The sequence below is a fragment of the Phoenix dactylifera genome, chromosome 9 (assembly GCF_009389715.1).
Source record: "Phoenix dactylifera cultivar Barhee BC4 chromosome 9, palm_55x_up_171113_PBpolish2nd_filt_p, whole genome shotgun sequence".
Classification (NCBI taxonomy): Eukaryota; Viridiplantae; Streptophyta; class Magnoliopsida; order Arecales; family Arecaceae; genus Phoenix; species Phoenix dactylifera.
Window position 1 is genome coordinate 521,661 of NC_052400.1, and position 14,826 is coordinate 536,486.

The 14,826-nt window shown below is 40.3% G+C and overlaps 1 protein-coding gene and 1 pseudogene across 1 annotated transcript; both read right to left on the reverse strand.

Annotated features, from left to right (window-relative positions):
- Positions 1-587: 587 nt before the first annotated feature.
- On the reverse strand, positions 588-3,309 carry LOC103715641. The gene is made up of 2 exons (XM_008803340.4): positions 2,944-3,309; positions 588-2,782 (listed from the first exon to the last, which is right to left on the reverse strand). The coding sequence occupies exon 2, from the start codon at positions 2,383-2,385 to the stop codon at positions 1,108-1,110; it is 1,278 nt and encodes a 425-aa protein (XP_008801562.2). The 5' UTR covers positions 2,386-2,782; positions 2,944-3,309; the 3' UTR covers positions 588-1,107.
- Positions 3,310-4,896: 1,587 nt separating this feature from the next.
- On the reverse strand, positions 4,897-14,150 carry LOC103715642 (annotated as a pseudogene).
- Positions 14,151-14,826: the final 676 nt, after the last annotated feature.

Consider the following 14,826-nt stretch of genomic DNA (forward strand, 5'->3'; position numbering starts at 1 on the left):
AGCATCCCAGCTATCAATAAAAATATACATGAAAAACAAAGGATAATGTATCAGTAGTGGAGATCAGGGCAGACAGACATTTACAGCATAAATTCCCTTTTTCTTTGCCGATAGTATAGCAGTTAATCTTAATTGACATGCACAAACATATGCAATTATGACTCTCCACAATCAGAATAATCGTGCAACCAAATGAAAATGAAGAAACAAGAAAAATAAAATTCACGGATCTTTGTCTGACATACTGCTAGTAAAAATTCACATTTAACTAGCCACCAAAAATTAGGGCATTGCTGCCCGCAACGTATTTTAATATTAAGTACTTCTATTTCTATTTGTTGTTCCACGATGAGAAACAAAATAACAAACAGCTTTATCAAACTCCTGACCTCTTGATTCTAGCTTACCTCGGTGACATGGCATCATTTTTACTGAAACAGTAACATAAACAAAGAAACTAAAAGTAGATAGTGAAACAAACATATGAAAAGGAAAGCTCCTCTTATTAGATGCTCGCTGTTTCTTCTAGAAATACTACATAAATGGAACATATCCTCATAGAAATCATACAAAATAGAAGTTCCATATATCTAACCATCAAATGCTAAAGAGATTCAAATTGAAAAAATTATAAACGATCCATGAAATGGTATTGAACCAACCCAGCAATTTTGCAATCGATAATACATACACCGCTACCCATGAAACTTACAGAACATGATGGTATAAGTTACACAACAGTATTCCTGCATACCGCCTTTCGAGTCACTCATACTGTAAATTACATGAAAGCTTGGGATATCTCTGGGTGTGGTGGAGATGTCCCCCAATGGATACTAAACATACAACAAATGGACCGAAGAGGGGATAACATCTTTCCTATGAGAAGATTGATCTTAAAAAATGTGTTCTTGTTTGAGCATGGACCCCGCAGCAGGATCTTACAGAATTCTTCTGCTGCGATCCCAAAGAAATCGACCAAGCTGCACCTTTTAAGCTGCAGAGTGTGATTCTGCCTGTAATGGCCCAAATGGACTGGCACTTGGGTATCAGAACCCATCCAGCCACAATTTGCTTTAAACCAGAAAACTTTATCTGGATCTGTATTTATTCTTCACATGAACGGAGGCATATTTTCTCAAGTAGCAAGGGCCAGTCCTCCCCAAGTTGCTGCGGTTTTAGCTCCATTGCTACCTTAAAATCCTGCAGAGATATAGAGGAGCAATGGTTCTTCAGCCCATGTGCGCTCTCCAAACAGCCACCAATACTTTGTACTTGCAAGTGGTCTCTCAGCCAAACACCATTGATTGGCTTCCCATGAGGCTGCTGCTTGTAGACCAGCTGCTTTATTGGTTCATGCCCCTTCCTTGCCCCTATTAGCTCTGCACATGACTTAACCAGCTGCTTCAAATAAGCATCTAACCCATTATTCAATAGACTTGCACAGTCCATTGTCACCCCTCCCAAACCTTCTGCTTCTGCTATTTTCTCCATTCGTTTCTTCAATACCTCAGTATGGTACAGTTCACCATTTTCATAGCTGCTGCTAAAGCCATCGGCAGCAAGTACCAGAGACCTACGAGCCCTTCCGACACTTGCAGGACAAAAGGGAATTCCAAGCGGGGCCTGAAGGGGACCTCTAGCCAGGTTCTGATCATCCCTATGCTTCAAGTCCTCCCTATGATCCATGAAAACCACTTCAGCCAGACCCTTGCTATATACAGAATCCTGGTCAGGTGGTGATGGCTTCTCCGTCCGTGGTCTCTTTGCTGGCTGCTCAGCAGACCCACTTTGTTGATGTTGCAATGGTCTTTTCAAATCACATGAATTCAGATCACCATTCTCCCGCACAGTATCCTCATCAAGGGGTACTGAAAATTGATAAGCAGCAACTTCTACCCTCCCATTTGGTCCGAGGGGGCTCGGGTGGTCTTTGATCTTCCGGTCCCGAATGATAGACCTGAACTTGCAAGAGGACGACGGCAGGATATCTCCATTGGACCAAATGGGTGCTGGTGGAATTGCGGCCGGGGATGAATTGAAACTTTCATCTATCTGAGGAGATTTTTTTGCTACAGCGCCAACGGGTTTCAGCATACCCTTGTCATGGACAACAGTGGGTGGAATCTTGGCCTGACAGGCATTTTTAAGGATGGAGCGGATGAGCTGGTTGTGCAAGGGGAGGTTCTCACGCCCGAGCGTTAAAACACAGAGCTTATCGAACTCAGACTTGCTCAGCTTCTGAGATAACAGCCCATTCAGATAGCTGAAGTACCTCTGCGCTCGTTCTGGCCCAAGCCTCTTCGCTATCTGGGACCTGAGGTCGCCGAGGTTGGTCCGAGAGTGTTGTGTTGGTGGTGGCAGTGGCTGCGGAGGCGGCGGCATCTCTCAGTGAACAGTGCCCATGCAATTATTCACCAGATCAATCGAATTGAAGCTCTACTGCTGCCCCTTCTGTGCTCCGTGGGTTTTAGCCAAGATTAGGCTTTGCACCTTTTCCTAGGGAAAGCGCGAGCTATACCCAATTCCCAACTCCTCAGCCAGAGCAATGCAGACCAAAATCTCATCTTTGCTGACCAAAACCCTAAAGCGAGACAGGATCAGGAGCCGACACCAATAACGGAGACTCCGAGCTCGAATACCTCCAAAGAGCGAGATCGAAAACCCTAGAACAATGCGAGGCGACTAGAATCGAGACCTATTCTGCCGCCAGGAGCTCGAAAAAGCTCTCATTTCGCTCCGAAATCGAGGGGAAGAGGCGGACGGTGATCTGCTCCGTGCTCTGCGATCGGAAAACCCACTTCAGCGAGGCGGATCTCGATGGAATCGCAGCCGGAGAGCGAATTGGAGGAATCAAAGCAAAAGAGAGGCAAAGAAAAGAAGAAGAAAGAGATTCCAATCTATGGAGAAGGACGGAAGGAGGAGAGAAGGGATTGAGCTGACCTCTTGGAGCTCGCTAGGAGTAGTGTGAGACGCTTCGATTCGAAGCGCATCGCCGGAAGACAGAACTTCTCCAATTCTCTCTTTTTTGTTTCTGCAGCTCGTCTCCCTTGCTTCGCTCTCGCTCTTTCCTTCGCTCGGTCGAGACCGTTGAAGTGGATTGATCGCTGGAGAGCGGAAAAACTCGCTCTTCTCGCTCGCTGGCTCGCTTTTTGTTTCCCCCCTTTTCTTTTCTCTCTCTTCGACTCGCCTCTCGCTCTCACGGTTCTCTTTCCTTTTATGCTTTTATTTTTTTTTGTTTTGCCTCTCCTTTTTCTTTCGCCTAGGTTTTGCCTCGTTGGGGTTTTTTCCCAATGGGATGCCAAGCTTCTGCTGCCCTTCGAGTTCATATAAATTATATATTTTGGTTGTTCGGGATTTGGAGCTGGGGGCCAAGTTTTGTTTGGGTGGGATCAAAGCAGATGCATCTTTGGGTGGGACCCCACCAACAGGGGATGAGAGCTTCAGAGGTCAAAAGTCAGCGTGGGTGGCTTCGATTTCATGGGAGGAGCTACCAACTTGAGCACGGCGGCGCTCTGGATGTGAGTGCGCGGCGTACCCAGCGTTTGTGTTTGTACTTTGAAACAAAAAAAAAAATACCTAAAAGAAAGGAAACAAACAAAAACATCCTGACACCTTAGTAGTCAATCAGAAATCCTATATGTGATCGCTTGACGGCACTCTAACGAACCATTATATGTTGATCAGTTCTTCAATCGCATCATGACACCTTATTAATCAAAAATCCTGTATGTGACCACTTGAGGGCAATCTAACTCACCATTATTTGTTGATCATTTCTTCAATAGACTAGGTATTTGACATGAAACAGAAGTTAAAACTATAATTTGCTTTGAATTTTTGTTCTTAAGTTTCTCTGTCATGTTGACCTATAATCATCGGTTATTTTCATCTAGATTCCAGATGGTGTTTGAGGGAGCCAAATTCCAATCACTTGAGGTGTATCAAATGAATGGTATAGATCTAGTGAGATACTGGGAAGCTTGCTTAATTTGCAACAGAAAGATGGAGATATACTATTACATAATAAATCCCTTCTGTTGAACAGTTGAAGCTTTAGTCTTAAGTAAGGAATCAAATGTTAATTCCATCTAAGTTCTTTGTTTTGTAGAATCTTACAGCCGCATATGCTATCAAGCATTGACGTGGTCTACCGTTTGAAGTTTGTTGCACTCTCATTAGAGCTAATCCGACACCAACGGATCCCACTAAAGCCATCAATGAGAACATAGTATAAGCTCTAAATTGAGATAGAGATACTGCTTCCTGCCAATAAACCTCAAACAGTAGACCGCTACAATGATTGATAGCATATATCTCACTTCCACACTCATAGCATATGCAACTATAAAATTCTGCAAAACAAAGAAATTAAATAGAACTGGCATTTAGTTCTTTTGTTAATACTAAAGCTTCAACTGTTCAACAGAAGATATTTATTATGCAATAGTGTACACTTTCCTGAGAAGCTTTGCCATGGGCTTGTAGACAAGCTAAAGACCTGAATTAGCAGATCACTGTTTGAAGAGGCAACATAGAAGATTCTGAGTGCTTAAAGGCATTAGCTAGTTTACAAGCACAACAAGAATACAGTGCCAAAAACCAATGCTAGCAGATGCCTAGAGAACAAAACAAAAAAAAAGCCTGAACTGATTGTCCAAGGAATCTCTCCCCAAACAAAAACCGCAAGCCCTAGGCCTTAAGATGTCCATCCTGGCTTTCACAGACCCAGTTGATCAGCACCCACATCTTGCAATAAGAAATTCAATGGATTGAATAATGGAAAAATAGGGGCATTTGTAGTATGAATTTCATAACCTGACCAGAGAGTTTACAGCAGAAGGCATAGAATGGTGACGATAAATGCATCCTGAAAGGCTCAGTAGACTTCATAACTCAGGTAACTATCAACTTTTGATATAAGACAAAACTAAGAATTAGGTAGCACTTCAATCATTTTTACACACAGTTTCAGGTTGACATTCTTTGCTGCATGAGATATGAATCAAATCTCAACATAAAGCACTTTTATTCCATAGAAAACTTTGCCTCAGAATCCACCATTAAACTTTAAACAGAACATGGAATGGGAAAAGGAAGAAAAGAACTACTGGTAACTTGCTTGCTGCCGAGGACCCATACTATAAATGCAACACGAGCACCTGCAAACCAGTGATTGAAAGGATATTTCAGAAAGGAAAGATGGAGTCAGACTGAAATTGACAAAATATTGAAATGTTTATGCATATAAGTATATAACAGTTATCAGCATCAGCAATTTACACCTCGACATGGAATACTTACTGCATTTTATGAATGTAATGCACCATCAACAAGCATTACAAAAAGGCTGGCAAAATAGGGGTAGGTAACATAGAGGATACCAACAATTCAAGATTAACATTATGGACAATCTAAGAAATAATAAATTGAACTAAGGGACAAGTTACATAAAACAACTAGATTTTGCTTAGTTTGTCTTTGATGCATCTGTCAAGGTCAAATGAAATTAGAAATTTACATCAGCGTCAGTCATTAGATGCTCAAATAACTACTAGAAACTCCACGAGAATGTTTGGAAACATGTATGCTATATACTAGTGTCAGGTAAGAAACTTTAGTAGACAAACTAAATGCAACTGAGCACCAGAATCTTCTGCCTGAGGTGCTGCTTCCTGATTCAAACCAATCTTAAAATAACGTCTTCATTGCTACCCCCTGTCTTACAAATTTCAGTTTAATTATGTGATCTACTAATCATTTCATTTTTTTGAGGCCCATATATCATGTAGTACCAAAAAATATGAAAACAAACAACTAAATTTTCTTTGCAAAAAAATACAAATTAAATATTTTATTATGCAGTTATGTCCTTGTCTTTCTTATCCTAAACTTCTTGAAAGTCTTGCACTCTGTTCCCACACAATCTCTCACTTAGGTTCCTACGATGCAGACTATCAGCATGACAGCTGCTTCTCAATAGAATAAGCCCACGCATCACCTTGAATGTCACACCACCTCAAACTCGATCCTCAATATCTGATTAGAAGATAGATACAAGTCGGTACAACTGCTAAACTACTTATCCATATCATCTGATCTCACATGTTAATGCAAACCTAACAAATTGCTGCTGTCTGGACTGCATCATAATTCTAAAACTTGTTGAGTCGACTTAAAACTCAACCAAGTCAACTTGACTCAGCAAGTTTTCGAGCCGACTCAATAGGAGACTCTGCTTGTATAAAACTCAGATTTCAAAGCAGTCTTGACTCGGCTAACTCGTTGAGTTACCTGATACTCCGCTCGAGTTGTTTGACTTAATCGAGTATTAAACACCAACTGTAGTCTATTTCAATAGAGGGTGAGCTTTGATGCAACGGCAAGGTTGCTCCACCGTGACTTAGGTGACGTGGGTTCAAACAGAGAAATATCTACACATGAGGGTAAGGATGAGTATATGTGACCCTCCCCAGACTCCACAGTAGCTGGAGCCTCGTGCACTGGGCTACCCTTCTTATAATCTATCTCAATACCATCTTTCTTCAAATTTTCATTCAAAGCAAGTCATTGGATAGTGTCTTTTAATATATTTAGCATGAAAATATGACAACACAAATGGATTGTAAAGGATTGGGACCTCTATTCCTTACCTATCCTAAAACGCAATCATTCTCATTTTTTCCCAATTCCCATCATGCATCAAGGGGTTCTGCTGGCTATCCTCTTCTAGCACTTGACACTGACATGCAAATAGTAGTTAATAGCAACATTTTGCCGCCTCGGTACTAGATCCCATACCGATACCATTCTATTATAGTATCGGTACACGATATGGTACGAGATCGTGAGGCGTATTGAGTGTTGATGTCTTGTACTGGTTCGATACTAGTATGTTAGAGTACATTCGATATGCTATAGTATTGACCATTATGGCGAACTTTGGTTAATAGCATATCATATAGCCATTTGTGGCTCTTAATTTTTTATTCTCATTATTAAATTAATGTATTGATTGTATGTTAACAATCAATTTTAAATCTAGAATTCTATGTGTCCATGTATATAAGTTTCTCTATTTATGTTCATAAAAATCAGCATCCAATAACAAATATATATGTATTATCGAGTCTTGATATTCAAGACTCATTGTGTACTCAACTGAGTCAATGAATTGATTTGACTCGGGTAACTCTCAAGTCAAATCCAGTTTTGGGGGTTTTAAACTATGGACTGCACCACTAGTTTGCATGCAAAGATGAAAAGCCCATCATAAGTTAAAGTTACCAAACGCTCAAAGTTTATTGTTGATAGGCTCCTGGAGAGCGAAATTGTTATGTCCAATCTAGAAACATGGCAATCTAATTGAAATTCAAAAGCTAAGCATGCACAAGGAAGAACTCCAACCTGTACAGGATGTGCCAGACAGCTAGATGCTTCAACCTTGAAGAACCCTTTGAGGATCCAGTTGCCAGCTGCAGTAACTGGAGGGCACAGCAGACAGCTCCAGCCTCCCTTTCCATTCCTCACCGGGCTTCAGAGTGATGGGCTTCTCAATGCTGCAGCCTCCTTACACAACATATGCTTGTACTCATCAGACTGCACAAAATCTGCCAATGTCTTGGCCTTCTTGTCCCATAGATTCCACACCACTGTAAATATAATGTCATCAGACTGCAAAATTATGCAGATAGTACAAATCTGATTAGCCATATCCAGTCTTACCCAAGGTATGCTGAACCGACCGAAACCGGTCGATTCAGCCCGTACCAAACCGGTGCCGATAGGCACCGGTCTAGTACGGCATATAAAATCGGTTCCGGTTCCGACCCAGAACCGATCAGGGAAAAAGAAAGAACAGGAAGAAAAAGAAGAAGAAGAAAGAAAAGGAAAAAAGAGGAAGAAAGAACAGGAAGAAGAAGAAGAACAGGAAAGAAAAGGAAAAAAGAGGAAGAAAGAAGAGGAAGAATGTGGAAGAAAGAAGAGAAGGAGAGGAAGAAGAGGAGAAAGAGGAGAAGAAGAGAAAGAGAAAACTTACCGGTACCGAGCCTCGTTAGGGCGATCCTCGTTGGGGCTTGCTCGCGGGAGAAGAGTGGAGGAGAGAGGATCCTCGTCAAGGCTTGCTCGCGGGAGAAGAGCAGAGGAGAGCGGAGAAGAAACGAGAAGGCTCGGAAAGAAGGAGAAAATTCCGCGCGGGAAACGCATCCCACAAAGAAAACGGCACAGGAAAACGCGTTTGCGGACTACGATTTTTTGTGAGAAATGAGGAAAACAGGCGGAAACACGTTTCGCGCACGCAAGGCTGCACATCTACGCGTGCTGTCCCCGACCCGGGTCAGTACGACCCTTGGTACGTCGGTACAGTTGGTATAGCGGACCTTAGTCTTATCCCAAAATAAAGTTGTTAGATATTAGAGACATAATTAAGAGAAGCTGACACTAGCAATCAAACTTGCTTGCATCTGGAAGTCCATCGTTCCGCAGAACAAAAGTTCTTTTTTTCTCATGATCCAAAATTGCAATCTCGGTTGGTGTGCAAAGACATATCTTGTCCACCTAATATAAATAAAATTTGGGCATCAAATGACTAAAAATTGCAATCAATCATGCACATTTACTTCAGATTCAAATGTTATTGCATCTCCTTGTTCTATGAAACACTATTTTTTCCTGTAAGTGGCCAAGGTTATCCAGATCTCCAGTCCTACTCGCACTTCACTGAAACATTAACTTGACATTATGGATCAGAAAACACGAGTAACATAAGAATATATATGAGTTTGTGTATGCACGAATGCATGCATATGCATGTACCAAAACAACATATTCTTTGAGGGCACAGAATATGAGAATGTTCAAATTCTGATTGATTTGCTTAAAACCAAATGTCAACTTTGCATACCTATTTTCCCATCATTGCTAATTTTAGCCACTAGTATTCAGGTATGTTATTCCCATTTCAGTGAATTTAGCAACATTTTTTTCAATCCGAACAAATGCACGGTGATATTGACATGATCAAAATGCTCAAAATAGATAAACAAAGATAACCATTATCAAATACTCAAACATTTCCTTAACATTGGCAACATCTTACTTTCTTTTGATTAGAACAGATATAGAAAGATTTTAACATAATCGCAATTCAAAATATATAAGCAAAGATAAACTGTATCATAAATATACAAATTATAGTTTTTTCAAAGTAATTATGAGAGCATATTCTAAAATGAAAATAGAAAGTTGACAAAGTTTGGAATGCTACTAATTTGAAATAACATTTTGTTCCCAGAACAACCTTTTTTGGGGGAGAGCAGATGCCTCAGATTACATGAGATTTAATACATCCATACGTCAAGTTAAGGCCCAGTTTGGAAACTGGATAGAAAATTTTGGTTTAACCTTTTTAATCCTCAACAGGTATGGTCATAAGTCTTAATTTGCATTCAAATAAAGTGTTTAAATCCACATCTAATAATTACATAACACGACAGCTGACAACCCTACGGTTACTTTTTGTTTAAAAGACAAATATGTCCCTGCCCTTTCTGATATTTTTTTGTTAAAGGTGTTTTAGTCATTTCAGGAAAAAAGGTGGGATCAAAAGCCTGGATGCCCAGTTCCAAAGTGCCTATGGAACTGCTAATTCGTGATTATCCAGGGTACGACCCAACTGTTGGGTATCCAGCAGTCCAGCCCCTCATTACGGCTCATTTGGCAGTTATCCATGGGATATCCTATCATGGGGTTTATCCTGTTTCCAAGCAATGGCTTAATTCACCATTGATAAAGGATTGCTATTTAATCCAGCAACAGGTGCTAATTCAAAGATGACAAGTTTTTTGGGGTGTTAAGGTTTCATGTTGGAAGCCAAAATATTATTCAAAGATGACAATTGTTTTTAGGTGTTAAGGTTTCATGTTGGAAGCCAAAATATTAAAAGTTTAGTTTGTGAGGAAATGATAAACAAGAAAATAGAAGGGTTGGGTTTGTGAAACTAAGGAAGACAGCCATTTATCTTTAAAAAAGGCAGAACTTCACCAGCGAAACACCATGGAACTCCAAAAGTCATCACCTAGTTTTGCAATGGCATCATCAACATCAGAGATTGCATCACATCAGAAGAAGAGGTGTCATCTGCTTTACCAACTTCAGCAAATATAATATGTAACATAATGGAATAGTCATCCTTTTTTGAATTTTCAAACGAATTGCTGTTTCCTGGCACAGTTTCTGCTTCTTGGTTTTCTCAATAGGACTGCTGAGAAATGAGAAGAAAAAACCTATTTAGTGCCCGAATGTAACAACTTGTAAAACCAAATACTACCTACTCTAACATATGCTGGATCTCCACTTAGCTGAAAGATAACTGAAGATCCTAAGAATTCCCGGTCATTCCTCTCAAAGAATAACATAATTCCATAGACTTGAAATTTATAGAATCAGCGAATTCCTGCATAACCACCAGAAAATTAAAACCCATAATCACAGGAGAAATAGTGACATGCGAGTTTGCACTGCCCCACCACCTAATATAGTACAACATAAACAACTGTGTAAAACAAATTCTTATTGAGAACCAATTATCAATCATAAGACCATTAACCACCCTTAAGAGATCACAGACCAAAATGATGCTAAGCAAACCAAATTTCCCAGAAATCTACCTACCAACCAAATGTTGATCGGATACTATCATAGTCAGTCACATACTCAGGCATCTATGTCAGCCTTTAATTGTATATGGTCAGCTGTAGCTTCATAACAGGACCCATAGATTTAATTTCATGGTAGTTGGTGCAAATCCTAAATCATTTTTTGTCTATGCATTTGCTGAATCTGAACTTTATCCATTCACTTGATATGTTCCTAGCATCCACACCTTCCAATATTAAACCAACAAAGTTTGTCCCACAATACCCTCCAGATAAATTGGTATACTGTTCTTGCTATTATGCATTCTTGGAAAATAAAGTTTATCCATTCCTTTGGCATGTATTTATGATCCACTCTGTCCACCAATAAACCAAGCAAGTTTGTTTAACAATTCTTCAATGATCACTAGGTATAAAATGAATCCTAATTTTTTTATCTCTCCAGCCATGCTGTTGCCTACCCTACTTTTGACATCCTTCAAGCTAAAAGATTCCTTGAAGCATACATTGTCCCTCCTTTAGCTAAAAATATAGATTGGAAGGCAGAAAGTGGGAACTGTATAGTGACTAGCTACCTTCTTCATCTCTTATATGACAGTAATACCTTTGGAAAGACCATACATCACTTGTCCTTTAATTGCTTGAATCAATAAATTTTGCATGGATCATCTATTTAACCTCCCTATTCACAAACAAAGTAAACCTCGCATGTGATGGGGAACAAGGAGTTCATGTTTATATTCAGCGTTCAAGGAGACTTTTGAACATTTGGTTTGGTTAATGAAGAAAGGAATGATTCTTTGTTTTTTTTCTCTCTTGTGGTGTGATTCTATAATGAATGTGAGAGACCTTCAAACCCTAGGTGTCAAGGTTCGCCATCTCGATACCAGACTCCGTAACAGTGCCACACTAGCATAGTATCGATACGGTACGTTATGCGATTTTTTTGGCGTACTGAGGGTCGGTACGCCACCGGTATCGGTACCGGTATGGTACAGTATGCCTAGTACCATCCGATTCAGTACGGTACAGCATACCATATTAGGTGTGTTTCCTATGTTCATAGTGGATCTAGTCCTATCTTTCTTCCTATCTTTGTCTCTTTACTTTTATTCTTCGCATCTTTTCCCACCTACTCTTTTGATGTTTTTTCCTCTGCAGCCAAGAGCAACCAATCAAACCTAGTCAACTGCTACTAGATCTGAACCTACCAGACCTTGACAATTTTTCACATAAATCTTCTTTGCTGCAACTTTATTCCTGTAGATTGTCGGTCTCTCTCAGAATGGAGAGCAAGGCATTAAATCTAAAGCACTTGTAGACCCTCTTATTCCCTAACTACAACCTTGTTTCATATTCTTAGATTAATCACCACATCCACTGTCAAATCTGCATTGGATTTCCAACTTTCATAGTTCAACTCTGACAAAATCTAAGATCTAAACCCAAGATTCCAGCACCCTATAGGTTTCAGCCCTACTCTCAAGCCTTATACGTTCCATTCTCCCAGGATACCCTACATCAATGTGTCTGGAAGGGGAAAAGAAAGATATATAACTACATTTTTTTTTCTCTAGTAGCTTTTGCTTCTCAGGAGACATTAACAGCCTCTTTTTTCCTTTATGATTTCTTGAATCAAGAAATCTTGCACTAAAAGGCCTAAGTAACCTCTGCTAACGTCAGCTTTGTTTATGCAAGCATATATTACCTTCTCTTCAAGCAGTCCTAGCTACTATGTAGATAGGATCTCCTTATAAGAAATTATCATTTTCCACAGATTTACTATCTGTAAGATTCCACAAACGTATGTTTAGATTCCTTCCGTTTTCCTTTTACCCTTTTTTGCTCTAAACATGCATACCCATAACCACTAACCTATGGTTATAGGTAATGAGTAAAATAATTGGATGCCTCCAAATAGAGTTTTGGAATTGATGAAATTAGTTTTATAAGTCAAGTCACTTCTATAAAAAAAGAATAGAATACTGCATGAGAAAAAGCTAGAACACGTGAGATTTTTAACAATCCTTGAAGTGTCATTGCCAATGTTTGACAGGGTCAACAAACATAACAACCATCTCATTTGCAGGAAAAGTTAAGAAAAAATATGAATAAGAAAATTACCATGGGTGAAAATAATTCTAAGAATATGAATTCTAAGGGTTTTATAGGTCAAGGGTTTGCTCTTGTTGAATTGTAATTAGACAAGCATGGTTTTTCTACTTATATACTGTCCAGAAGCAAAATCACCATTTATGAACTAGCCCAATTTTTAGTCAAGATGTTGATCTTCTGCAAATAATCACTTACTTTTATTTGTCATCAAAATAAATAAGAAACTTATATGGTTATATCTACCGAGGTAAGTACATATACGCACCCAATGTGTCAACCATGTAGCCAGCATAACCCCAAGCCAAATAAAAAATATTAACCTAATACATATGGAAGTTCACCGAGAACTTACAAATTACATTTGCTAAACAATCAACAGTTGGAACAGCCTCTAATATACATGCGATTTCTCAATGACAATAAGGAATCATTAAGTTCTAATATTCAAAACACAAGCAGGAAAGGAAATAAGATTGACAAATAATCATCAATGCTATGCTGCCCCAAATTAGTAAGACCCTGCCTCCAAGATTCTCCATTCATGTAAATGTAGTCCCTCAGCATGACATTCAACAAATGAAATAACTAGAAGGATCTAAACAACTCAACAAATACAGACTTTCTCTCTTTCAGCAGTGCAAACCATGGCATCTACATCATATTGCCTTGAATGAGTTGCCTCAAAAATTTGTCAAGCAGGAAACTATGTAGAAGTATAACAAATCACAAGAACAAAATGTGATGAAAGATTTTTTTCTTGGTATCCGGTGTGTAACTGACTCGGAAGTAAATACAAAGTTACTGGTAGTACCAGAAGTGTTTGAGATGTAAAATAGATTATGGTTAGAATCACACCTGCATATGGATATGGAGTGATTACAGACTGTAAGTAATGAGTGGTATCTTCAGTTAACTTTGACAAAATCAAAAAGATTGCACGCATTTGTTCCTCTAGAGACCCTGTTATCGTAACTAGCCTATCATTCAATCCAAGATGATTATTCTCCTGAGGTGATATCTGGATGCCAACTCCCGAGTCTTCAGCAAATGAGCTGCATCAATGCATATTATACACATAAATACATAAAAAGAGAACAGTAAAACCAGCAATTCTAAAAGAAAATATTTGCCAGATGTTCAAAAAATGGAATCAGAGATCATTTGGTTTCTAATGGTGTAGACTAGATAGTGGATGAATTCAAAGTAGTTTCAAACTGAACCTATTTAGACTGATCATAAATCAATTCGCAAATATAGACTCTTCGAGATCATTGAATATGTTCTGCTTCACCAAAGGTCCCCATCAATTGCCAAATCCCCTGAAAGTAAAGGTGTTACCACTACTTCAATAGTCCTGTTACGGGGGAATTTAGCCACCATGCCCCACATGACCGGCACGCGCGCCCAGGAAGACTACGGCAGTCCCTTGATCCAGCAATCCGACCCCGAGTCGGATATCTTCGGCTCCGCAGCCCGACCCCGAGTCGGCTGCCCCTTGATCCAGCAATCCGACCCCGAGTCGGATATCTTCGGCTCCGCAGCCCGACCCCGAGTCGGCTGCCCCCTGATCCAGTCATCCGACCCCGAGTCGGCAATCTCTCGACAACAACAGACTGTTCCTCTGAGGCACGCCGCGGCCCCCTGCTCCACTACTCCCTGCAACGGCCGTATCCGGCGCTGCCCCACGATCCCCTGTAACAGCCGTACAAAGCGGAGCTCCACTACTCCCTGCCAGGGCCGTACCTAGCGCTGCCCCACGACGCCCTGTAACGGCCATGTCAGTGGCAGCCCCATCGTGCCACACGATGATGAATCCCCGGAAAAACCCCCCAGCCTGATATATATGAGGCTGGGGGGGGGAAGGGGGAGGGTAAGCAAAAGTTTTCCAGAGTATTCTCTTATCCGTTACTACTATCTCTCCTTCTCCTTCAATCTCCTCTGACTTGATCGTCGGAGGGCCCCCACTACCCCAGTGGTGGTGCGAGGCTTGCCTGCAGGTTTCCCGGTGGAAGGTGGAGCGCAATCAACCCAACTCCAAGGGAACCCCGTTCACACC